The sequence below is a fragment of the Natator depressus genome, chromosome 1 (assembly GCF_965152275.1).
Source record: "Natator depressus isolate rNatDep1 chromosome 1, rNatDep2.hap1, whole genome shotgun sequence".
NCBI classification, from domain to species: Eukaryota; Metazoa; Chordata; order Testudines; family Cheloniidae; genus Natator; species Natator depressus.
Window position 1 is genome coordinate 110,900,245 of NC_134234.1, and position 27,881 is coordinate 110,928,125.

Below are 27,881 nucleotides of genomic sequence, written 5' to 3' on the forward strand. Positions count from 1 at the left end.
TGCGATTAATCAACAGCCCTATTTATTTCCTATATAAAATCGATATTATGGTTATTATTATATTTTATTATATTGGGTCTCTTTCTAAAAAATTATTTTAATATAAGTTTATTTTCGCATAACTCTCGACATGAGTTATGGTCTCGTTAACTACATGGTATTCAGCAAAAAGAATGAATGAAATATTGCACCCAATATGACTAACACAACTGATATTAGATTCCAATTGTAAGCGGAGGAATTAGGGACGTATAATAGACTTTACATGTACTGAAAAGATATTTTTAAATTTAATTGTATGAACTTACATATGCTGACTTACAGCTCTCCATAGTAGTACAATATTCTGATTTAACATAAGTATACAAGTAACTTACGATTGTACAGTATTTTGTATTTTTCTTTACGATAAAAATAAAAAAAATAGTTAAGAAACATACATTACAACAATTAGGGCCTAAAACTGTAACACCAAAGGTGTGGTTACCAAATTGCACTGTTCTTTCCAATATATGTCTAAGATTAATAGATAATGGCTACATCCATATTTTATGCTATTAATCAGTCCAGTCATGAAAAGCCTTATTTCTAAGAATTAAAGGTAATGGAAAGAACTAGTCACATGACTAAGGTTTGCAGGATTGGGACCAAAGTTTATAGGGTGCTTTGAAGACATAACTTGGTATATAATTAATAATATGCATGTTTGGGCAACAAGACAAGAAACACAGTCTTCATCTTCACATGCCAAGAAAAGGAAAATCACTATCCACTCCAAAATGTGTTGTGCAAAAGTAATTCAATATTACTCATATATCTATGACAATAGAGTTTTGAAAGGTAGTTTCACCACCAAAGAACCAGGAAAATATTCTCTATTTTACAAGTAACTTGGGATGTCATAAGAGGAATGTCACTATGTTGGATATTAGATGGACAAGGTGGGTGAGGTAATATCTTTTATTGTACCAACTTCTGTAGGGGAAAGAGACCCGCTTTCAAGTTTACACACAGCTCTTTTCATGTCTGGGAAACATCCTCAGAGTGTCACAGTTAAATATAAGGTGGAACAGATTGTATAGCATAAGTAGTTAATGCGTATTTCAGGAGGACCATTCAAGGTGAAATGCCCTGTTACCTCCCCTGCGGTCATATGGGGGAAAGGGTGGGATGTGTGGGAGGTTGTTAGCGGGTTATAGATTGTTGTAATAAGCCATAAATCCAATGTCTTTATTCAGGCCATGATTTTTAATGTCTACCAAAGTTATGAATTTAAGCTCCAAGGCTCGTCTTCTGAAAGTGTTGTGCGAGTTTCCTTTGAGGATGGCAGCTGGTAGGCCAGATATAGAGTGATTGCTTTGTGAAAAGTGTTCACTCACAGATGATACGGTGTTTTTGTCTTTTATCATTTTCCTGTGCGAGTTCATTCGAGAGCATAGTGATTGGTTTCACCACATAGTTGTTACTGGGGGCAATATATACTAACTAGTATGTCTCAAGCTGCTCATGTGTTGCCAGATTTTGTAAATTACCTAGAGAAGTGAAGGGTGATCCTGCTTTCTTTGAAGTATTATGGAAGTTTTGCCATTGATTTCAATGATAGTAAGATCGGGTCCTCTCACGGTATGATTTAGACACATACAGTCTTTTGCCTGTCTCTGAGCTATGCTGTAATTATTTATAGCTAATACCTAGGAGAAGAAAGTGGGTAAGCATGCATTCTCCAGGTTTTTTTTATGAAGTCATATTTTAAAGGTTGCAGCTGCATGATTTGTATTGTACTCTAGTTATCCATTAATATAAGTAAACTTTTAAATGTCTATTTTAATGTTGTGCTTTGCAAAAAAGTGAAATCACTAAAATAAAATCTGAATGAAATAGGTTTTACAAATTAGCACCAGCTGGTATACATTAGTATATTACAATAAGAAGTTGTTGAAATGTCTAAGGGTGCATAAACACTTTTATCTTAATATAAACATTATTTCATAGCTTCTTAAAAAGCCTGAAAAGGGAGATGACCTGGCCAGTGAAATGAATAAGGAAAAAGGAGAAGAAGCTGATATTGAAGAAAGCAAATGGGAAAAATCACCTGGATCCGGGAGTATAAAATCCAAGCCATTGGAGGGCTCACCAAAGGAACTTAAGGAAAAGTAAGTACTGTTTATCTGGTAAGGTTGCAACTTGGATCCTTGGATTTTGAGGTCTTAGGTGGTACTTAAGTGATGCATTGTCCTTGTGCTGGTTCTCATCACAGGGATGGATTTTGCTCTGTGAATGTGGCCATCTACATCTTTTTCTCTCAGTTTTCCTATTTGTAAAATGGATGTAGTAACAACTTACCTCCCTGAAAGGGATATTGCAAGGCATAAGTAATTAATGTCTGTACAGTGCTTTTGAGATCCCTGGTTAAAAGGTGCTATGTAAGTATGAAACATCATTGATAGTCCATTGCTATTTCACTAAAGTGTTCAAGTGCTTGTCAGTATTGCTGGAAAGTCCTAAAAGGCAGGCTCAGCTCCATCTTCACACAGCAGAATATTTTTAGTTCCACTGAATGGATAGACAGGAAGGTTTGCTTGTTATATAATAGCAATAGTATTCATGACACACTAATATTCTCCACTTCATTTTGTTGCATAATCAAATACAAAAGCCTTCATTTCTTCCTATAATTTTAGTGCTATGAAACAATCATATATTTAACCTTAATGAGAGTTATGTGCATTCATTCAAAGGAGAATGTACTTCAAAACATCGTAGCAATGCACTGACAAATTTGCAGTTTTGACTTCTTCATAGTTCTTAAATGAATGAGGGCATTCCACAGAGTAAACTGCAAATGGTCTTTCATACCAGCTGTTAGGTATTTTAATATTATAAAGATCTGCTTTTGAGCCTTCTGAAATATTTACATAGAAACTTAAGCTGAAATTAATGATAGAGTGCAAATTCCTCTGATCCAATTTGAATCAAAGGAAAATGTAATGCTTGGCAGGACAAGCTAACCTCATGTCATTGTAACAATTTGACAGATATATTTATTATTTTTTTATCTGACAATAGGCATTTTCATGAGTATTTAATAGCTTTAGAAATACATTTCTTCATGCACCATTCAACAGAAATAATTAATATTTTGTGATTCCTCTTTACTGATTATTAACTTCCAACTTCTGCAAAAACCACAGAGGTCCTCCATGGCCAGTTCTGCAAATTCAGAGCTGCAGGGGCTTGAACCCCAGCTACAGCCCCTCTTGAGAGTGGTCAGTCAGTGGATCTGTGACATTTCTGTGACCTCTCTCACCCCAATCTCTGCAGCAGCCCAGAAGGAGCAGCTGTGCAGCTGGGCTTCACAGCATGTAGTGGGATGAGCACTTTCCAGTGTTGCCAACTCTTGGGTTTTTTTCATGAATGATGGGATTTCAGATAGGGGTGGAGCTTGTCTTATGATGAAGCAAAAAGCTCCAGTCCCCTCACAAAATGCAGCTCTGCAGAAGCTCTCCTTTCTGTTTGCTGTTTTTGCAGGAGGGGAGAGGAGAGGAGGCAGCAAAAAGCTCAGCAGCCCATTGCAGCTTGACCACCTCCTCTCCCTTCCCCTACTGTGAGCAATGGGGATCTCATCCCCATTCCCCCTGCAACACCTAGCCTAGAAAGGGGCAGAGAAGGGTGAGGAGCCCCTGGAGCTGCCCCTCCAGCCTGGAAGGGGGACAAGGGACCCTGTGTCAGCCCCTACTCCAGGCCTGGGAGAAGTGGGTGAAGAACTTAAGAGGAGCAGAGGTGAGGCTGGTGATGGGAGGGAACTGAACTGGGAGAGGCTGAACTGATGGTGGAGGCTGGGGAGGTGTGCTCTGGGGCTAGTTCTGAACTGACTGTGGAGGCTGGGGGACTGAACTGAGGAGGTGAAGACTGATGGGGGCTGACCTGGCTGGGGAAGGGCTGATGCAGGAGCTGAACTTTTGGGGGTGAGGGCTGGGTGGGGACAGAACTGATGGGAAGATTCGGAGACAGAATTAATTGCTGGGCAGGGGACTGGAAGCTGTAGGTGTCAAAATCATCTTACCCAAAAATCTGGGAGAGTGAGCAACACTGAATGTCACATACATATACCAGGAATGGGTAGGGAGAGCTCAACCATCAAAAGACAGACCAAAAAACCAGAGTATAATCTTTTTAAAGAAAACTCAGGATTTTTGGCGGGGTCTGACTCATAATATTTTGATCTCTTGCGGTTGGCAATGCTGCACCCCTTACAAATATTTCCAGCATTTTGTGCTTCATTGCAAGCAGGTTACAGAGCAGGATTGACCCCTAAGACAGACATATCGTTAAGGTTTATATGCTAGGAGAGATCATTGAAATTTTACACTTCTGCAGTGCTTTTCAACAAAGGGTCTCAGAGTGCTTTGCAAGCATGAAAAAATGTGTCTCGGAACATTCATATGGAGGTAAGCCACTATTAAATCTATTTTACAGATGGACAAACTGGAACAGAGAGAGCTTACGGTGTCACAGTGAGTCAGAAGAGTGAAAATTAAATTCTAGAAGTCTTGACTCCCACTTCCCTGCTCTAGTCTAATAACATATGTATTACTCTGTCCCACATGGTAGTCTTCTAAAGTTTTCTATCGAGCAGTATGCAGGGAAGTGCAATGTAACTTTACCACTTGTATTTTTAGGGATGTACCTCTTGGAGATGCAGAGCAAGAAATGTTCTTGTAACGGCAAATAGAAAAGTAGAGAGAATTTGTTCAATGACTAGAAAATACAAATGTTGAACTAACTAGCTTAAGAAATGGTACATCATTAACATCCTACATATTTTAATAATGCCTAGCTCTGATGTAGCACTTTTCATCCATTGATCTCAAAGCTCTTTACGAAGTAGGTGAATGTCATTATCCTTGTTTTATAGATGGGGAAACAGAGGCTCAGAGAGATGAAAATTATTTTCCCCATGTTACTCAGCAGAAATAGAACTCTGTCGCCTGAGTCCCAGTCTAGTGCTCTATCAAGGCCCTTCATTTTTTATTTTTACCAATTTTTACTGAAAAATCCCCTGGTTTCACTAAAGTTATTATTCATTTTTTTACCAATTTTCACCTGGTTTTTGGACCACTCAAGTACATAAAAATACTAACTGTTAAGAAAATCCAATACTTTACATTAGGTAGATATGTTTATGTTAATAATAAATTAATCTAAATGCGAGGGTGTCTGTTAAAGTAAGGCAGTGTAGTGGACTATACACACTCATGTATGTGCACGCATATATCTGTATTCTAGTCCTAAAAAAGGAAGTGCTGGAACTCCCTAGATGTGGCTCCCTGCTTCAGAACAAGAGCTGATGGCTCAGTAACCTGGGAAGCCATCTCTCTTTCTGAAGTAGGAGCCAGATCAGAAATACTCTTACTTTTCTCTTTTTGTTGTTGTTTTTTTCTGTCCTCCCATCCCCGAATATTAATCCTGATATTTACCCAGAAAACTGTGCTCAGATTTTTTGCACCAGTTTTCACCTGTTTTGTAATTTTTGCAATAAACACTGATAAATTCCTGGGAAATTTTAAACAAAGTAAAATCCAAAAATGAAGGGCCTTGTCTATCAAGAAGGCCGCACTGCCTCCTTATTATTATCTTTGGTAAACATTTCAGATATCTGGTTCAATCCTCTAAGGTGCTGAGCATCTCTTGAGAGATAATAAAAATCTTACCTCCTGCTGCTTACTAGGAATTGAGGGCACTCAGCAGCTCTCAGCAGATACTCAGCATCTTGCAGGATTAAATCTATTATTTGAGAATAAGGCTTGTATGCAGGGCTGGAGCTACAGGCACCAACTCTCCAATGTGCTGGGGGAGGGGGTGCTCATTGCTCAACCCCTGACTCTGCCACTGGCCCTACCCCTACTTCACCCTTTCCCCCAAGGCCCTCTCCTTCCTGCCCCATTCCCTGAGTCTGCCACACCCTCTGTCCTCCCCCTCCCCCCAGAGCCTCTTGCATGCTGCAGGAGGCATGGGGAAGGAGGGGGAGGCGCTGATCAGCAGGGCTGCTGGAAGGCGGGGGGAGCTGATGGCGGGCTGCGGATGTATTACTGTGGCTCTTTGGCAATGTACATAGGTAAATTCTGGCTCCTTCTCAGGTGCAGGTTGGCCACCCCTGGCTTGTATGTCTTAATCCTTTGGCAGAGCAACATAACATTTACAATAGACCCTTTATGTGTGCATTAATTTAGTGTTTCAAGTGTAACACAGCATTCTTCAGGCTGTACAGGTATAGTACATTTTACCTTTTTCTTTCTGAGTGCTTTTTAAATTGTGATGAATGGTGCCGTTTACCAAGTAATTGGCTATGATCTACTTCAGCTGATTCAGAGTGGTAGCTGTGTTAGTCTGTATCAGCAAAAACAATGAGGAGTCCTTGTGGCACCTTAGAGACTAACAAATTTATTTGGGCATAAGCTTTCGTGGGCTAAAACCGACTTTATGAGATGCCTGGAGTGGAAAATACAGTAGAGAGGTATAAATATGCAGCATATGAAGAGAGGGGAGTTGCCGCACCAAGTGGAGGGGTCAGTGCGAATGAGCCAATTCAATTAAGATGGAAGTGGGCTATTCCCAACAGTTGACAAGAAGGGAGGAAAAATCACTTTTGTAGTGCTAATGAGTTCAATGTAATAAAGTATCAGAGGGGTATCCGTGTTAGTCTGGATCTGTAAAGGTGGCAAAGAGTCCTGTGGCTACTGGATCATCCGACGAAGTGGGTATTCACCCACGAAAGCTTATGCTCCAATACGTCTGTTAGTCTATAAGGTGCCACAGGACTCTTTGCCACTTTTAATGTAATCAAGGTGGCCCATTTCAAGCAGTTGACAAGAAGGTGTGAGTATCAGTAGGGGGGAAATTAGTTTTTGTAGTGACCCATCCACTCCCAGTCTTTATTCAGGCCTAATTTGATGGTGTCCAGTTTGCAAATTAATTCCAGTTCTGTAGATTCTCACTGGAGTCTGTTTTTGTTCACTCTACACCTGATGTGCTGGGACTACCTCTGAGCCCATTTTCCCTGGCAGCTTGGGACTTCAGTAGCCTGTCTTGTTGAGCCAGACACTTTAACCTGCTGCAAACACAGACCAAGATCTGAACCACGTCCCACAAAAGCCGCAGACTTAACTGAAAACAGCTTAAGAAGTGCTCCTGTCTCTAGGACCCAGATACCCAGTTCCCAATGGGATCCAAACCCCAAATAAATCCGTTTTACTCTGTATAAAGCTTATACAGGGTAAACTCATACATTGTCCACCCTCTGTAACACCGATTGAGAGATATGCACAGCTGTTTGCTCCCCCAGGAATTAATTACTTACTCTGGGTTAATTTATAAGCAAAAGTGATGTTATTAAATATAAAAAGTAGGATTTAAGTGGTTCCAAGTAATAACAGACAGAACAAAGTAAGTCACCAAGTAAAATAAAGCAAAACACGCAAGGCTAAGCCTAATACATTTAAGAAACTGGTTACAGATGAAATCTCACCCTTAAAGATGGTTCAGTAAGCTTCTTTCACAGACTGGACTCCTTCCTAGTCTGGACCCAATCCTTTCCTCTAGTACAGTTCGTTAGTTCCAACAGGCATCTTAGGTGAAAAGCAGGGGATTTCACATGACTGCAGCCTCCTTTGTTCTGGTCCACCCCCTTTTATAGCTTTGGCACAAGGCAGGAATGTTTTGTCTCTCTGGGTCCCCACCCCTCCTTCTAAATGGAAAAGCACCAGGTTTAAGATGGATTCCAGTACCAGGTGACATGATCACATGTCCTGTGAGACCTCAAGCCTTCATTCTTCCTGGCCTGCCTCACAGGAAGGCTTGCAAGTAAACAGAGCCATCTACAGTCAATTTTCCTGCTTAATGGGAGCCATCAAGGTTCCAGACCACCATTAATGGCCCACACTTTGCATAATTACAATAGGACTTCAGAGTTATATTTTATATTTCTAGTTTAAGATACAATAATGATACATTTATACAAATAGGATGAACACACTCAGTAGATTATAAGCTTTGTAATGATACCTTACAAGAGACCTTTTGCATGAAGCATATTCCAGATACGGTATATTCACACTCATTAGCATATTTTCAAAAAAATCATATCGAGTGCAACATCACAACCTGCTCCTTACAATGGATTCTTTACAAAGCTACACCAGCCACTACTGAGCTTGAATTTGCTCTCCCCATCTGCTGCCATCCTATGAGCCATCGTTAGGCAAATCCACCCTGCCAACTTCATTCCTGCAGCACTTCTAATTGAGGCTTTCTCTGTGCTTGGTAATGGGCAGAGTAGGAAGCAGGGTGCCAAGTAGATTCTGCAGGAGCTAACCTAAAAGTGTTCTTCCAGCTTATGGTAAGGGTCATGCAGATTAAGTGTTCTCCCAAACTTTGTTGGGAGTTCAGGCTCTTCATGGAGTCAGTGCCTACAGTTACACATTTTCACTTAAAAGCTGAAAAGGTAGAGGAAAACTAAATAGGCATGATTAGTTAGACCCTGGAGAGCTAAAGTAATATTTACTGGTAATATACATATTTAGAAGTATATGCCACTGTTTTAATATCTCTGTAACTGGGAAAGGTTCTGGTATGACCCAGTGAGAGCTGCCATTTTCCTTCCACTCAGGAAGTGTAATATGCTGACACAGGGCCCAGTCCTGCGAACTGCTGAGCAACCTCAATTAACATTGACTTTCTATTGCTGGTACTCAGCAATTTGCAGGTGTGGGTCCCCCCCTTTTTTAAATAAAGGAAGTGCCAATCAGCAGATAATTACATGGCAGAGGCTGAAGACTTTCACTGTTTCATGACTTACAAGGAAAAAATGATGTGGAAAACAGAAGAATTGTCATATTCAACAAAGTTAATGAACAAACAGGTGCTAATAAACAATAATAAAAAAGTGACAAATCTCCAGACTCATCCATTTTGTCTGCTGATTAGCATTTCCTTTGTCACAAGCTAAAATGTCAGTGGCTGGCAAAATTGTATATTCCTGTTTAAATTTGAATTACTTACTTTTTATTTCATATAATAAAAGTTTGAAATAACTACTGTGTATTTATTCTTTTTTATAATTAGATGAAATTATTCTGCAATCTTTTCCATACTGTTTTATGAGGGAGCTATCTGATTATTGAACAAGAGCAGTGAGATGAATAAAAGTGCAGAGAACTGTATCATCTTAACAGCAAAATGTTGCAAACAGTTTATTTATAATATAAATTACTTAGTACATAATATAAATTAAGTACCATGTTGTGAAAAGATCATGTTTTTTCACCTAAATAAAAATGCAGTGGTGGGGCTACATCATCTAGGCACACAAATGTAAGTGAAGGCTGGAGCAGCAGCATTAACTCTGACTGGTTTAATGCCTTCCATCTGTTGCAGGGGCTGTGAATAATTTCTGTTAAATGGAGCCAAAAAATTAAGGCCTTGAGCCTGCAAGTTACTTTATGCCATTAGTGCTCCCACTGAAGTCTGTGAGATTACTCACATGCTCAAGTCTTTGCAGGGTCAGTCTCCTAGGGCCTGATCCTTACTTATGTGTACCATTAACATCAAGAGCATTATTTATGTGATGTTTTCAAATATGAGTAAGGGTTGCAGGATGATCTTCAAAGCAGTTCTGAAGTCAATCTGATTTTCTTTTCAAGCCAGTGGAAAAATTTTCTGCTTCCAATTGAACTGAATGCACAATGGGGAGCTGAATTTATGATGTACAAAGCCTGTATCAAAATTGCAATGCACCTCTTCTTTTAATTGAAAATATAGCCTGACTGGGGGCCTGATCTAAAGCTTGTTGAAGTCAGTGAGAGTCTTTCTGTTGCTTTCAGTGGCCTTTGAATCAAGTCCTGTGAGCAAAGATTTTGTCTAAGTTAATTGTTTGTTTTTTTCTTGTTTAAACACACATAGGTCACAGAATGATAGTGATAAAGAGCAAATGGATTTGGAGAGAAGATTTCGAGAAAAAGACCTTGAAAGACCAAGATATCGGTTGGATGATGGCAGAAAGCATAGAGCTCACTATGAATTTGACAAGTTTGTGAGAAGGAATGAAGAAGAGCTGAAATGGGGGAAAGCATACAGCCAAGACAGAGGGAAGAAAGGGAACCACAACTACAGCTTCACTGTGGAGGCCGTAGACAAACTGGGTAAAGAGGACAAGTGTGATGACATGGCATCCAAAAAGGAGCGCATAAGAAATAAGGTTCTTTTATTCATTTAGGATAATCTTTCATTAGTAAAATATACCTCAAGGCTACAGGTTTTACTTTTGCAATCTCAGCATAAAGATGCTTTTTTCAAGAAAAGCAATTCTTTATTTGATTTTCAGTAAAACCCAGATTTCTATTTTTTTTACATAGTTAAAATGATTTAAGGTGATAGGATTTGTCTGCTCTGGTCATATATACATACAATATTTGGAATCTTCCTTAGAACATTAGTCTTGGAAGCTCAGCATTTTTTGAGTGTTTTAAAAGTTATATCACGTGTGCTCTATAATAGATAGGGCCCTAACAAATTCACAGCCATGAAAAACGCGTCCTGGACCGTGAAATCTGGTCTCCCCCCTTCAGTCTGGTCTTTTGTGTGCTTTTACCCTATACTATACAGATTTCATGGGGGAGACAAACATTTCTCAAATTGGGAGTCCTGACCCAAAAGGGAGTTGCAGGGGGGTCGCAAGGTTATTTTAGAGGGGTTACGGTATTGCCACCCTTACTTCTGTGCTGCCTTCAGAGCTGGGCTACCAGAGAACAGCGGCTATTGGCCAGGCACCCAGCTGTGAAGGCAGTGCCCAGCCAGCAGCAGCGCAGAAGTAAGGGTGGCAATACTATACCATGCCACCCTTACTTCTGCACTGCTGCCTCCAGAGGGCCCAGCTCTGCAGGCAGCAATGCAGAAGTAATGGTGGCAATACCATACCATGCCACCCTTACTTCTGTGCTGTTGCTGGCAGCAGCTCTGCTTTCAGAGCTGGGCTCCCAGCCAGCGGCCACCGCTCTCCAGCTGCCCAGCTTTGAAGGCAGCGCTGCCGCCAGCAACAGCGCAGAAGTAAGGGTAGCAGTACTGCAACACCCCCTACAATAACCTTGTGACCCACCCCCCCAACTCCTTTTTGGGTCAGGACCCCTACAATTACAACACCTGACATTTCAGATTTAAATAGCTGAAGTTATGAAATTTACTATTTTTAAATCCCTAGGACCATGAAATTGACCAAAATGGACCATGAATTAGGTAGGGCCCTAATAATAGAGTTTGAAAACTTTGGCCCATTGTCCTTTTAAAAGTGAATTTATTCTAAGCAGAATATTTACTAGTCAGGCAGATTTACTGGCTGGTTTACAGTTATTCAGTTTTTAAAGCAAAAGTGAATAACTAAAGAGTTTATCCAGAAACAAGCATATTTAGAAATTTTCCAGTACAGAAGATTGGAAAGTAGATCTTGCAGTCTTCATCCATTCTGCCCTCAGGTAAAGGTTCTCCCTGGTTGAGGGCAAATCACCCCATTGAGAAGTGCCAAATCCAGGGAAATAACCTGTTAAAAAACCAGCCACAATTGGGCAGCTTCTTGAATGGGAACCACATGCAGAAAACCATTTTCCTGTCTTCACCTTGAAACCTGTGGAGCCCCTTTCTGAGGGCTTGGGGCTTTGTGATTTCAGAGGGCATGTCATAGTGTTTCCAAGAGATGGCTGCTATTGGTGGCCGTATCCTCTCCCCATTCTAATCATGTAAAGTTTTCCATACAAGATGGTTGATACTGTCTTGTATGGAATCCCCCCTGTAATGTGCACCTCTTCTGAAGGGGATTTTCAAACCAGGCACAGGCAAGGTCCCCATGACAGTGTGCCTCCCGAGGGAGCTGTGCTTTTGCTAGAGATAGGATAGGTAAGGAGTAGCCATGCTCTTTTTTCTCTGCCCCCTCTAGCAGCTGTCTGAATCTCTGTCTAAAAATATTTAAAAATATTAAATTGATTTAAACCATTTTATAAAAAATGAAACATCCAGTTGAGCTAACACTGTTTATGCCAAGTTTCAGTCTGATGAACATAGAAACTGTGATGGATAAAGAGGGTCTGTGGTATATAAAAGCTGACTGACCCTTTATTGTAATGGTTCTAGTGGGCTCTATGTTCACTGTTCATCACAGGGTTTAGGACTGCATGATTGGTGTTGATTGGCTGGATGTGATGAAGAGAGATAAGTACCATGCTGATGTGGCTGTTCATAGCACCACAAAACACTTCCTACAACAACCTGTTCTTAAACATCCTAAAGAGAAAGTCTGGTATCTAATCTAAAGAAATGGAAAATAAAGGGAAAGCAGGGTTAAACAAGGCTGAAGTTCAAGCAAAGAAGGGGGAAGAGAAGATAATGAGCTGATAATGAAGGATGTATCAGTTAAGGGGAAAAAATAATGAAGGAAAAAACAAGACCAAAGGGACTGAAAATTGTGAGGGGCAGATGAAAGGAAATCAGGATTGAGATGGAACAGAATTCAGTGCTCTGCAGTTTTCTTTAAATGGCCTATTCCATGCCATTTTCTAGACTAAACCCTACATTTTAAAACAGATGTCAAATATGATCTCTCCATAGCATCAAAGTCTAATGTTTGTGATAATGAGGCTATTTATTTTAATTAGGCAGAGGCTTTTAAACAGTAACCATTCACAATATCTTATTGTCCTAGAAAGTCTTTAGCATATATATATATATATCTGTATATTCTGACAATTCTTGGTGCACTTGGCCTTAATTTCATTTAACAGAAATTATTCACAGCCTTTGCAGATCAGCAAGTTTTTGATGGTTTCAGTCACTATTCCTGTACGGTTAGCCATTCTTCCTTTTTACTCATTTTGTTTCCTGATTCACATTGGGTGGTATCCACTCTACTCTATATGAATATTGTGACAAAAGTTCCTCCTCTGCCTTGGTGGGTCCTGCGTTTATTGGCGGATTTGCTCGCCTCAGAGGTTCACGGCAGCCCTCAGTTTGGCCTCTTCCGTGGCTCGAATCTTCCGTTCACTCAGTTAGCCTCATCACTGGCCAGCATGGGGAAAGGAAGAAGAACAATCCCCACAGTCTCTGCTGATCCACCTAGTGGATCAGGGAACAGGCCAGAGACCTTCACCTCCGGTGGAACTCACAGTCCAGGTCAACTCCTCCGGTATCAAGTAGGGAGTTGTGGGAATGGAGGGATGGGGGGAACCCAGGCCCATCCTCTACTCCGGGTTCCAGCCCAGGGCCCTGTGGATTGCAGCTGTCTACAGTGGCTCCTGTAACAGCTGCGTGACAGCTACAACTCCCTGGGCTTCTTCCCCATGGCCTCCTCCCAACACCTTCTTTATTCTCACCACAGGACCTTCCTCCTGATGTCTGATAATGCTTGTACTTTTCAGTCTTCCAGTAGTACACCTTCTCACTCTCAGCTTCTTGCACCTCTTGCTCCCAGCTCCTCACACACACACCACAAACTGAAGTGAGCTCCTTTTTAAACCCAGGAGCCCTGATTAGCCTGCCTGTCTTAATTGATTCTGGCAGCTTCTTGATTGGCTGCAGGTGTTCTAATTAGCCTGTCTGCCTTAATTGTTTCCAGAAAGTTTCTGATTGTTTTGGAAACTTCCCTGTTACCTTACCCAGGGAAAAGGGACCTACTTAATCTGGGGCTAATATATCTGCCTTCTATCACTCTCCAGTACCGGTGGGCCAGCCTATACCCTGGTCCTGAGGCCCGCCAGGAATATCAGTTGGCAGCTCCTTCACGGGGCCGTGAGCACGGGCGTTTACTTGGCGCAGTTCACCCCCATCCCAGACACCTGCCCCTTTTGCGGCGTGAGGAAGACCCTGGCGCACGCTTACCTGGAGTGCGCCAGGTTGCAGCCCCTATTCCGGCTCCTCACGAATATTTTGTTACGTTTTTGGTTGCACTTTTCCCCTCACCTCCTTATCTATGCACTCCCTATCTGTGGCCCCACAAGTCACGGGACTTCCCTGTCAACCTCCTACCCTAGCTAAAGTGGCCACCTATAAAATCAGGGCTGGGGGGGGATCCTTTAGCAGTGGGCAGGCTTCGCCCACCCACTTCCTAGATCCCAATAGGATCACTCTCCTGTAGCCATCTGGTCTGACCCCATCACAATATGGAATACCAAACTTCATTTGCAGTTCATTATTCTAATTTTATCAAGCACTGGTTCTGGTTTCTCACTGATTAGTATTATTTTATTATATTTGCATTTATTATCTGACATTCTTGTATAGAGCCATAAGTGTGCTTGGCACCAGTTATTGTCCTCCCCAGCTTATACTATAGATTGTATCAAAATTTGCCACAGAATTCTCTTGGCCTTTGTTATACCATTCTGTTAGATTAGATTAGATTAGATTACATTTAAACTGTGAGAAAAAATATTATCATCCTGTTTTTATAGCTGTTTTATTTTACTCAATATTCTTGGCTCCCAAGAATAGTGTTATAAAAGAGTTGGATAATAAATGCTAAATCTGTTTTCATTACACTCCAGCTTTTTCCTAGTTCTTATTAAATACAAAATGATTTAACACAAAATCCACTATCTACATAAACTCAAGTTACTCACTTTAAGGCCTTGTCTACACTACAGAGATTTGTTGACAAAAGTCATGTCGACACTCAAAAAGCGCTATAATAAAAATCAGTATTGCACATTCACACTCGCTCCCTCTGTCAGCAGAGAGTGTCCAGAGTTGGGGCACTATCATCGAAGTGTGAGCAATGTACCTATCCCACAGTCCAGCTTGACCACTTCTGCCGTAGGTCTTGTGGGAAGGTGGAGCAGATCACGGTGCATCTTGGGACCACGCTCAATGTTCCATGAAGTATTGTTTTCTGTCCCAGCATACCATGGGCTTCCAGTTTTCTTTCTCAGCATTTTTCAATGGCCCTTGTTTGCTATGCACCCCGGCATCTTTGTGAGAAGGGATGGATCCTGCACTGCTCTCCTGCACTCTGATAACTATCATTAAGACCTTGCGGATGGCAGTGCAATTAATCACAAAGTTCCTAACTGAAGAAGATTCCCAGTTGCCTGATATGCTGTGTGATATGGATAGAAGCAACTTTAGATTGCTTTTGGCATTCATGAAACAGCTGCAGACAGTGGACCATCGCTTTTGGGCTTGGGAAACAAGCACTGAATGATGAGCAGTAGCTACAGAATTTTCAGATGTGGAAATCCACCTTCCTGGAACTGTGTGCGGAGCTCGCCCCAGCACTACGGCGCAAGGACACCAGAATGAGAGCTGCCCTATCAGTAGAGAAGTGCATGGCAATCACTCTGTAGAAGCTGGTGACTCCAGACTGCTACTGGTCAGTCACGAATCAATTTGGAGTCGGGAAGTTGACTGTTGGGGCTGCGTTAATACAAGTGTGCAGGGCAATTAATCGCATCCTACTATGAAGGACTGTGATTCTGGGAAATGTGTGTGAAATAGTGGATGGCTTTGCAGAAATGGGTTTCCCTAACAGTGGAGTGGCGATAGATGGCACACATATTCAATTTTGGCAACAGACCACCTTGCGACAGAGTACATCAATAGGAAGGGGTACTTCTCCATGGGGTTGCAGGTGTTTGTGGATCACCCTGGGCATTTCACTGACATCAATGCAGGATGGTCCGGGAAGGTGCATGATGCACGCATCTTCAGGAACACCGGCCTGTATAGAAAGCTACAAGTGGTGACTTTCTTTCCAGACCAGAAGATTATAGTGGGGGATGTTGAAATGCCCATAGTGATCCTGGGAGATCCATCATAGCCCTTACAGCCATGGCTCATGAAACCTTACATGGGAAACCTGGACAGCAGTAAGGAGTGGTTCAACAACAGGCTGGGTAGATGCCGGATGACAGTGGAATGTGCCTTTGGCAGATTAAAGGTGTGCTGGTGATGCCTTTATGGTAGGTTAGATCTCAATGAGGATAATATTCCTGTGGTCATAGCCTCGTGTTGTACGTTGCATAATCTTTGTGAAGGTAAGGGTGAAAGACAGGCAGACTGCTTGGCTGCTGATTTTGAGCAGCCAGATACCTGGGCTATCAGAGGGGCCAGGAGGGGAGCAATTCGAATCAGGGAGGCTTTGAGGCAAAACTTTGAAAATGAGAACCAGTAATATATATCTCTGTGATTGGTGCTGCAATGTTACATTACATGTTGTTTTCCTAGGAAGCAATGGCGAAATTTCGGGCCTTACATTCCAGAAAGCAAATGATTAAACTGCCTGTGTATGTATTGGTAGAGCCTGCTATTTCAATTTGTAGGAAACAAATAAAGATGAGTTACCGGTCAAAAATTTTGCTTTTATTGCACAAGAAACAACACACACACAAAGAAACTTGGTGGGAAAGGAGGTACCAGGGAAGGGCAGACTTTCAGAGCTGTGTGTAGGTCCAGCTATCATTTTGAAAGTTGTCTGAGGGGGTGGAGTGAAGGGGAAACTGAGAAGTCCCAGAAAGCGGAAAGGACTGTGCGGGCAGAGTTGCAGGGAGGCATAGAAAAGAGTTCTGAATGTACTGCAGGGGAGGGCGGGCATGCATGTGCTCAGTCTGCAGCATTATTAAGGACTTCAGTGTCTGTGTTTGCTCCTCCATTACTTTAATCATCCATTCAGTAGAATCCTTAACAAACTCCTGATTTTCTTTTCTGTTCTGCCTTTCGGCTTCCCTCCACTCCTTGCGCTCCCTTTTCTCTGCATTGGAGAAGTGCAGTACCTCCCGGAATATGTCTTCTTTGCTCCGTCTTGGGTGATTTCTTATCTATCAGAGATGCTGGGCCGGTGTTTGTGGGGTATTCCTCAAGGCCACATCTGCCGAAGCACAAGGAACAATGCACAGAAGCATGATTGTTAAGTTCACGCACAGTATAGAAACATTTCAGTAAAATACACCTCTGGTGACATAATCACTTTCTCACTGACCCTTGGCAAGCACACATCTCAGCAAACACCCAAAGCATGGTGAGTGTTGGCTGGGGGGAGCGGCGCTCTACATGGGAAAAAGAACACTCTGCAAGGGTTGCGGTGCAGCCAACTAGGGGAAAAATTCTAAAATTCTCCCAGACTTTCCCACAGGCCAGGGTCATTGTAGTAGATATCTCACTGTTGAGGGTAAGCAGAGAAGCGAGTGTACATCTAGTACATGCTTGTGGCTTCCGCTATGGTCCCTGTGCTGCTTGCCTGTGTGCTGCTTTGGTCCCTGAACAAGTGATTGCCAAATGGTGTGGGAAAGTTCCCTACAGTGGGGGAAGGAACAAAGCAGCTCTGCCAAGGAACCTGCGGCAGGGGATTGACAAGTACCTCCAGGAAACTTTCCTAGAAATCTCTCTGGAGGATTCCCATGAGATCTCAGCGTACATCAACACCCTGTTCCACCGTACTGATTAGCTGCACAGGGAAGTGTCCAGCACACAGAAATACAGTCATCCTTGTACATTTCTATACCCTGAACCCACCTCTGCATTACGCAAACCACAGCCACTTACCAGGCATCTCCTCTCCTGCTTCTTGCTCACCAGAGAGCAACTGCTGAGACTGGCTAGACACCTCTGGAGTGGTGAACAGTTCCTGGCTGCCTACCCCCCGGGAGATCCAGCCTGGAGCTCCACATCGTTGTCTAACTCCACTTCTTCATCAATGACTTTGTCCTCTGGGTTAGGTCCTCTTTCCGCCGCCTCCAGGCCCACCAAACTATCCACGGAGCTCCTGGCGATGGAGGTGGAGTCACAACCGAGGTAGTGTCCAGCTCCTTATAGAACAGGCAGGTCTTAGGTGCAGCACCAGAGCGACGGTTTCCTCCCCTCGCCTTATGGTACACCTGCCTCAGCTCCTTTATCTTCGCTCTGCACTGCAGCACGTCCCGATCACAGCCCTTTCCGCACAAGCCTTGAGAAATCTGCCCATAGGTATCAAAATTCCTATGGCTCAAGTGCAGCTGGGACTCCATAGCCTCCTCTCCCCATATACTAGGCAGGTCCAGCAGCTCCGCAGTGGTCCAAGTGGGAAAGCATTTGCTGCAATAAGCCGCCATGGTCACCTGGGAAGATGCAATGAGACCTCTCGACACCGAGTAAACAGGAAATGGAATTTCAAAAATTCCCAGGGCATCTAACGGGGAGGGTCGGATGGTTGTTTATTTGACTGCAGCGCAGTGGAGTTCAAACTGCTGATTAGAGCGGTCAGGATGGGTGTTGTGGGACACCTTCTGGAGGCCAATTAAAGTGATAAAATCAAGCGTGGTGTCTACACTGGCACTTCGTTGACAAAAATTTTGCAGAAAAAGACGTATGTCTCTCGTCAGAGTGGTTTTATTTTGTTACCAAAACGGCATTTTTGCCTCCAAAAGTTGCATCTCAGTGTGCACCCATTCACTGTTTTGTCGGCAAAAGCTGCCTTTTGTTGATATAACTCTGTAGTATAGACAAGGCCTAAATCTCACATATGTGAATAAATGATAGTTTTCTCCAAAAGTTAACCTTATGCACTTCTTTCTAGGATCGTCCAGCCATGCAGTTATACCAGCCAGGAGCTCGCATTCGAACACATACGGGATCTACAAGTAAGATCTATGACTGCAGTGGGAAGTCCTCTGAAGATGCCTGCGATAGAAAGTATGAGGTAGATAATTCAACTGGAGGTGGTTCTGAGAAGAGTGAAGAGGCAGAATGAAACATCAGGGGTAGAAAACTTGTGAAAAAAATGAATTTAAGATTTAATTTCTACACAAAATATATCAGGCCACTTCAGAATTCCACAGATTGGACCAACAAAACTATAATACATCTGCCTCTTTCTTTCTTTCTTTAAAATGAAAATGGTGATCGGAGGCAGATAAAATATCACATAAAGGAAATTCAGTTGCTTTTTTGCAAAAAACAGAAGCAAGCACTGTTTGACTAGTTTAGTAGTGGTTCAGTATTTTCGTAAATTTACCTTTAGCTAGAAAACCTCTATTAGTTTTAAGCTAGTATTTATATAAAACTTGTCAGAAAATATTTCACTTAGTCTAGCCTGTTAAATTGATAGAAATAAAGAAATGTATATTTGCATCAATTTGATATCTCAGGCACTTTAAATGTGTTCTGTGAATGTCATTAACTACGTAGGACCCAATCCTGCAAACACCATTAGGCATAATGCTTACTACAGAGAGTAGTACTATTGAAGTCAAAGGGACTACACCCAGCAGAAGCACTGTTGCCAGTAGTGTTTACAGGATCAGGCCCATAGTTTGCAAACGTTTATTGATATCCGTACCTCATTGTGTTTACATTGTTTTTCAATTAACTATAATGTCAGGTAAGTGTGAGTAAAAGCTACTATATGTTGTCATAAAATTGGTCATTCTCTTAACCACTTTTGCCTTTTATGTTCTAATATATTCCTGTGTTTAAAACAGAAAAAGCTAATGCAAACCTCAGCACTTAAATATTCTATCTGGTTTAAGTAAAATTGCGGTTTTTGTTTGTTTGTTTGTTTGTTTTGGTACTGACTTTTAAAAAAGTGATTGTACAGTGATGACTTTTTATACGTTAAATGTTTCACATAAGTTGCATTTGCAGGATTTGGAACATGTATGATATATATGTTATAAAATACAATTTGTTTGAAAAAAACACACACACAGCAGCTCCAACATTTCATTTTGGAGACCTAGGCCAAATTCCACCCTCTGATGCATGCGTATGGCTCCCAATGTCTTCAGAGACAGCTACATGTCCATGTAAGGGCAAAATATGGCTCTTTGATAGTTGTCTTTTACGACTGATGCACTTTTCAGTTATCTGAAACTAAGATCTGCTTTGTCAGTGAAGTTAAATATTAAGATGTTTGTTTATTTTTGACATTCTGCTTTGAACAGTTTGTTATCAAGTGTAACATCTGATTGTTCTAAACTCAAAAAAAAAATCGTTGTATTTTCCCAGACATTAAACATTAAATATAATAAAAAGTAAAAACATTTTGACTATGAACTGAGAAATGATCTTCCACAATTCTTTTGCCTAGTACACCAAAGGTATTAAGAAAGATAGTATACCACTTATTAGTATTAAAAGGCAGATTAAAAATATAATTGAAGAGTTTTAATATTAAGTTTACATATAAGATGTTTTATATGCAAGAGAATTAATCATTTTTTACCTACTTAAACTACTTTGAAGTAGGACACTCTTAATCTTAAATAAGACTGTAATCACAGGATGGGCTGAGTTGGGCTCTATCCCACCTATGCCGGGCTTGGGCTGGTGTTTGGGTCAGGTGACCAGGATCACGTGACAGTATCCCAAGAATGGAGCTTCCTATTATGGGAGCCTATGTAGCGTGAAGGGAGAGAATTGCAGGGAGCAGGAATACTGGCTACAGTAGAGCCAGATCAGTGTCAGAAAATGCTAGGCAGTTCTCCACAGTTTTGCTGGACTCTTTGTTAACTCTGAAAAGGATGTACTGGAATGACTTAGCCAGAGGGCATATCACCTCAGTGACCCAATAGCTCTGGGTTGCTGGACCATATGAGGGAGACAGTGAGTTGATCAGGGTAGGGAAACTGAGGCAAACAGGTGCCTAGAATCCAAGGGAGGTGAAGTGATCTTGTCATAACTGTACACACACAAATTTACACCAAAATAAGGAGAGGTGTCAATTCAAACCAAGTTAGTCATTTAGGTGCATCTTTATATGTAGGTAAACCACAAGTCTTTGTAGGATCAGGGCCCAGATGAGACCAAATATTTTCAGCCTCTTTGAATTATAGGAGGTGGTGACCAGAGCCCATAAGACTAAAGGCCAACCCCCTTGGATGTGGGACGGGCCACAAGATCCAGAATGCAGGTGGTTCTTCTTCAAGATATGTTGTCCATATACTATCCAGACTTGATGCCATGTGTCCCGTGCAGTTGTGTTCAGAATCTTTTGGCCAGCAGCACCTGTTGGGGCCACACATGCACCCTGAATGTGCTTGTGTTCCCCTTCCTGAGATCATATAGCTTAGCGTGGTGCTGAGCTAACCTCAGTTCCTTTTCACTGCCTGTGACTGCGAGGCAAAACCGAGAGCAGTGTACTTGTCTGTTGTTCGCTTGCGATTACAAAACTGATATCACCATAGATAGTTAGCTGTTCAGTATAGATGTAGTATAGTTTAGAAACAGTTTTTTTATTAGGTTTCCATTCCAGATAGTTTTTTCTCTGTCTTTTAGTTAGGCTGCAGTCCTTATGGCTGAGCAAAAATCACCAGGGTTCAAATATTGCCTTTTGGGAGAGGTGGCTTACCCCCCCTCAACAACAGGCATACTAGATTCTGTTTGGATGGGAGCATATTACTGACAAACGCTCCGTTTATCTGTCTTTTTCTAAAAGAACCCGAAAAGCAAAGGAGGCTCATTTAAAGCTTTACTCGTAGACAAATATATAAGGCCAACCTCAGACCAGGGTAAACAAGATCTGCCTGGGTCTGAACACTCTGCTCCCAGAAGTGCTCTGGTGATGGTGAATGCCACAAGCTCCTCCAGAGCCCCAGCTCCTGAGAAGCACACCTCTGCTGCCACTTCTAAGTCTTCTCAGCCATGACGGGCACAACACAGCACCACTCTTTTAAAGAGTAGGACAGGCGCCGTCTGAGGAACCTGTAAAAAGGAAGAGACATAGTCTGTGTCTACACTTTCACTTTTGTTGGTGTCACTCAGGGGTGTGACTCCCCCGAGCGACATAAGTTACACTGACAGAAGCACCAGTGTGGACAGCGCTGTTGGCAGGAAACATAGCTACCGCCGCTTGTTGGTGACGGTTTAATTAGGTCGACAGGGAGCTCTCTCCCATCGGCATAGAGCGGCTACATGGGAGATCTTGCAGTGGCACAACTGCATCAGTACAGTTGTGCCAGTGAAAGGTCCCTAGTGTAGACATGGCCATAGATCTCATGCCTCCTCTCACAAGGGTAGAACGAGGTCTGACTTAAGTCCCTCTGGCACTCATAAACATTATGGTTTCTGTACACCGATACCAGCCAGGGAGCACCTTCATGCAGTCTCCACTACTGTTTCTGCAGTGCTGTCTCCAGGGCACTCAGTACTGATGCTGAGGCTTCCTGCTTTGGTACCAATAACCTTGGTACCAACCTTGTTGGCATAGTCTATTCTGGTACTGACTACCTCAAAAAACATCTGCTTAGGGTACCAACAGTCTCAATGCTGAGATTCACAGCATGAGGAGATCGAGTGGTAACCACTTTCCCTGAGTCAGTGCTCTTATCATTAGGGCTCTGTGTCTGTCACAGAGGTCGTGGATTTTGTGACTTTCCGTGACCGCTGTGACTTCTGCAGCTGCCCCCAAGCAGCTGGCCCCGGGAACAGCTACTGGCTGCTGCTGGAGCAGCTCCGCAGTCAGCTGCATCAGCCAGTGCAGCTGCTTCTGGGGACCCCCCGGTCAGTGGTCCTGGGTGGCTGGAGCAGCCATTGCTGAGTGGCTGCCAGCAGCAGTCCCGGGGCAGCTGGAGCAGCGGCGGGTGGGCAGCTCCAGGGGCAGCCGGAGCAGCCGCTACTCTGCAGCCTGCACAGCTGGTGCTGCTGGCGCCGCTCCCCCCCCCCCCCCCCCGCAAGCAGCGGCCTCCGGGGCTCACCTCCCGAGCAGCAGCAGTGGCCTTCCTGGGCTCCCCACACAGCAGTGCCTCCCCCCAGCTAAGATTTAGTCCGGGGTATAAGTCACGGCCAGGCCATGAATTTTTGTTTATTGTCCGTGACCTGTCCATAACTTTTACTAAAAACACTCATGACTAAATCGTAGCCTTAGTTATCATCATCAGTAAACATCCCCACAGCAGTACCAGCTGTGGATATTTCTTCAGCACCAAGTGTATCTGTGGTACTGATAAAGGATTTCCCAGATCCAGTCAGGACTCCAACTAAATTGGCACTTCCACTGGAGGAGCAGTAGATCTCTCTGGGGGAGATTCACCTTCTGTCTCCCTGAGGCCCCCCACCCCCTATGATCCATATATACCCAACAGAGAATCCAGGGTTCATGGTCACTATAGCAAATATAGGGTAGATAGAGTGAGACATCCTTCTGGTACCCTCCCCTTGTCCCCCAACTCATGTTGCTTACAGCCCTCATTCATGGCCATACTGGGCACTATGGGGCTTTCATCAGGGGTCCACTAGTCCTAAATCCCCTATCCCAGTAGTGTCTGTGAGAGACCAATAGCAGCAGCCATCCCAGGGAGCAACTGGGGATCCTCAACAGTTGCAAGTTGCTAAGGAACTCCACCAGCCAACTGATATTGCTCCTGCTGCCATTTTGTCATCTTCATCTGACAAAGCTGTGGTCCTACCTGCTCCATAACACTCAGACAACTACAAGACTTTTTAAGACCTCTATCGAATGGCAGCGACATAAGTGATTCCAACTGAGGTTGTGCAGGAGAAGTCTCACACAAATTGTTAAGACATCTTGCACACAACCAGTAAATAAGGGACTCTTAGAACCTCTTCAGCTCCTCTGGCAGACACATCTAGTCATCCAGCATCTAAAAAGGCAGACAGAAGGAACCAGGTGCCATCTGCATGATGTAAGTATATGTATACTCATCCCACATCTGGATTCCTTGTTTTAACCACAGCTCAGGAGAGAATGAAACAGCAAAGCTCTAGGACAACACCTAAAGAAAAAGAGCCCAATATTTGGATCTTTTGTGAAGAAAGAGATACTCCTCTGTCCAGTTTAGGATTGCTAATTAACAACCACTCCTTGCCAAATATGACTACATAAATTGGCATAAGGTGTCGGAGTTCACAAACAAATTACCCCATGTTGGGCCTCCTTGCAAGCAGCGATTGAAGTATCAGATACTGCAGCAAGGTCAATGGCAACAGCAGTTACCATGAGCCAGGCATCGTGGTTGCAATCCTTGGGGATCCAGAAGGAAGTACAAACTGCTACAGAGGATCTCCCTTTTGAGAGTTGGGATCTCTTCAGCAGTAAGACAGATGAGGCATGAAATTTTTTATAGGACTCACAAGCTACCCTAAGGTACCTGGGTCTTAATATGCCACCACCCAGAAGAAAGCAGCTTAAACAACACTATCCAATGCAGCCTTCTTCAGCCTTTTTCTGTTCTCCAGACCACAGGCCATGGGAACCACTCAGGAAGAAACAAAGATTGTACAGGAGACGACCTTCCACTTTCTCTTCCTCTGCAACACTGAGATCAATACCTACATCCAGACAGATGGTTTAATGCCTTAGTCAAGAACTCCTTGAAACCATATCCAGGTTATCTTCACTCATTCCCCACTCCATTTGGGGATCATTTAATTTCAAGCTGTGTGGACCAATCTCACTGTATACTTCGGGGAAGCACCCTAAAACTCCCATATTCCTCATTTATATATCATTGTGATCTTGCATATATAGCATGCCATATAAGGTATCAGGGGAAAGGTTATGATCTGCTGAAAATCACTGTTCTGCCTAAATATGTATATCATTAGTGCATATGAAGTTATGAGATAGTGTTGTATGGCTGTCACTAAAACATGCTGTAAGTTGGGGAATTGGCCAGATATTAGCTCCCCAGAGACAACAGGAAGGAAAGTAACCAATGCCTGGGCGGGTTTTGAACAACCATCAACAGCCATTGTCCAGCAAGAGAGCTACAATACAATGACTCACTTGCACAAGGCCACACCAGGGGAATTGCTCAACCTTGCCTGGGGACTCAGCAATGCCCACCAGACATGCCTGGACTTGTGTTCTCCAGGTACATGGGACTAAAGGTATAAAACAGAACACAGTGGCCCCATGCTTGGCCTTTTCTCCTCTCCCCACCTACGCTGCAAGCAACAAGGACACTCACTCAGAAGACTGAAGATTCCAACAGAGGAGACTGGACCAGGTTTCAAGGATGAAACCTGTATACTATGAACTACAATATCCAGTGGGATGAGAAAAACTGCTTAATCTAGATGTTGCCCTATCTGATAGGGTTGAGAATTTAGACTGCATGCTTATATTTTATTTTATTTTGGTAAACACTCTGACTTTTTGCCTATCACTTATGATCACTTAAAATCTATCTTTTGTAATCAATAAACATGTTTTACTCTTTATCTTTACCAGTGAGTTTGCCTGAAGTGTTTGGTAAATCTGCTCAGGTTTACAAAGGTTGCTGTGTATCCACTTTCCACTGATGAAGTGGTGAACCAATTAATAAACTTGCACTGCTCATCTTGAGCAGTACAAAATTGTATATTCCTGAGGTACAAGGCTGGGAGATGGGGAGATTTGGCTGGTACCTTTCTCTGTGTGATTCATGAGTGGCTGTGGCAGCATTCATGCAATCTAACTGGCTGTGGGGCTCCACATGCTGTTGTGCTGAGTGATCACAGCACCTGGAGGGATTTGCTGCTTGTCACTAGCAAAGCATTGTGAGAGACAGTCCAGGCTGGAGAAATAAGGGGGCACAGTAGTCCCACGGTCCCAGGTTGCACCCCGGGAATCCCATCACAATCACCCATCACTGTTGGGTCCTAGAAATAATCCAAGCGGGATACTGAATTCAGCTGAAAGCCCTCCATCCCCATTCATCCTCCCTGTTCATTTTCAGGGACTCCTCTGATGAGAGACTTACAACAGGATGTTGAGACCCTTCTTACCCTCAGACCAACAGAAGAAGTGCCTCTTTAATACAAGGGAAAAGGCATCCTTGAAGATGCGTTGGAGAGGTTTTAGTTGGGGGCTGAAGGTGATGTTTGTAGTGATAATCAAGGTGAGCCATTTCCAGCAGTAGACAAGAACGTCTGAAGAACAGTGCGGGGTAGAGGCAGGGAATAAACATGAGGAAATAGTTTTACTTCAGCCCCCAACTAAAACCTCTCCAATGCATCATCAAGGATCTACAACCTATCCTGAAGGACGACCCATCACTCTCACAGATATTGGGAGACAGGCCAGTCCTTGCTTACAGACAGCCCCCCACCCTGAGGCAAATACTCACCAGCAATCACACACCACACAACAGAACCACTAACCCAGGAACCTATCCTTGCAACAAAGCCCGTTGCCAACTGTGTTCTGGACATTTGTTGTCTATATGTATTCCGCGACCTGCCCTCCATCCCTCCTACTACTGCATCCTAAAACACCTGGATGCTGAATTGGCAAAGGAACTGAGTGGGGGTAGTCCCCACTCTGCCCTTTGGTGGGGGGGGGGGGCTGAGAGCACTGAGGGCACAGGTACATCCCTCTTGGACAGTACTGGACAAAAAACTGATCTCAAGTGCATGGAACACACGCACCAAGTGTGGAATACATATGGGCAACACATCTCAAAGAATGAGTTACTGTAAGGTAAGTAACCATTCTTTACTTGGGACAAAAACTTATAAAGCTGGAATAGGAGGGCATGTCAAAGGTTTAAAACCAGGGTGGGGACACCAACGAGGGGGCCCTGGACACACCTACTGGTCAGCAAAGGAGCCCAAGGAGTTAGTGGACGAAGCCTAGAGGAACTCTGCCTGGATGTGTCCAGTGACAAGGAGACAGAAAAAGTTCTCATGCATAGAGGACCTCCCTGTCAGGCTTCCTGCTCCTGGACTTATCAATGACTAGTGCCAGGAGGAGGTTGACCAGAAAGATCCGTGCTTTGTGGGACCACAAATGGGGTGTGTATACAGGAATATATGTGGGGAGAACTTCATCCAGAATCTCAGCAGAAGGTTCTGGAGGAACCAGAAGCGGGACTGCAACCTGGCACACTGGAGATAGGGTATCCGTCTCACCACAAAAGGGGCAGGCATTGAGGGGTGTCCATGATAGGTGCTAGCCTGTGCTCATGGGTCCATTCAGGAACCACCATCTTATATTTGCAGTAGGATGTGGGACTAGAGTTGAATAAAGGCTAGCCCACCAGGATCCGTGTCCTCTTTAGTTGGATGGATATCCCTCTGCTTGGTGTCAGGTTGAGACTGAGGGCAAAGAAGTACACAGGGTGGAGCAGCAGCACAATGAGATGTTCACTGGGCATGGCTTGGAAGTGGACCAGCTGGATGGCAGGGTCCTGGTGTCAAGCTCTAGAGGATCAAGGGATAGGTGCAGGTAGGAGCACCTGCCTGCAGGACATGTTTGAAGTATGCAATAAAGATAGAGGACTGGATGGTCTTCCACCTCCTAGAACATATGACAGAGGACATGAAGAGAGGCAATGTCAAGCATGGGCAAGCACCCCAGGGTCTATCCAGTCCCACTGTCCATCGTCCAAGAGGTCTCAGATTCTGGCAACACCAGCTAGGACCAACCTGTGGCAAACTGAGGGGGGCCTGGTAAAGGCCAGCAGCTGTGAGAGGTCACAGGGAAGACCTATAACAATTATTTCCAGGCTGACAAGAGAGCAGTTTCCCGCTTGACTTAAAGAAAGCCTGGTCGGGGAGTGAGCTGAGCTTTCAGTGATGGGCTGAAGGGATGAGTTATCTGCTTCTGATAGAGTCTGTCCCATGTATCGATACTGCGATCCCAGAGATAACTTCAGTATTGCCAGCCCCAAGTATTCACAGTCAGGAGTTGCCCCCCTCCCCCCCAAATCATGAGATAACTTTTAGGCCAATGATTTTTTTTTTTAATATTACAAACTTGGAGTTCTTTTTATTTGACTCCTGGGTTCTGAGCATCTAAGGTATACACTGGGCATGCTTTCAAACTTTTCTCTGCAGCCAACAGGGGTCAAAACCTGTTGTTTTGTTTTAAATAAAAGTTGAGATGCTCAAGTAATCCCTTTACTCCAGGAGCTGAGGCTTAAAAAGACACCAAA

The 27,881-nt window shown here is 43.3% G+C and overlaps 1 protein-coding gene across 1 annotated transcript in view; it reads left to right on the forward strand.

Annotated features, from left to right (window-relative positions):
- The window catches only part of UPF3A (UPF3A regulator of nonsense mediated mRNA decay), a 50,868-nt gene extending 30,802 nt beyond the window's left edge, over positions 1-20,066 (forward strand). The window contains exons 8-10 of the mRNA XM_074941288.1: positions 1,993-2,153; positions 9,958-10,252; positions 18,581-20,066. Of these exons, the coding sequence (XP_074797389.1) occupies positions 1,993-2,153; positions 9,958-10,252; positions 18,581-18,754 (630 nt within the window). The 3' untranslated portion in view covers positions 18,755-20,066. The remainder of the gene's footprint in view (positions 1-1,992; positions 2,154-9,957; positions 10,253-18,580) is intronic.
- The last annotated feature ends 7,815 nt before the right edge of the window (positions 20,067-27,881 follow it).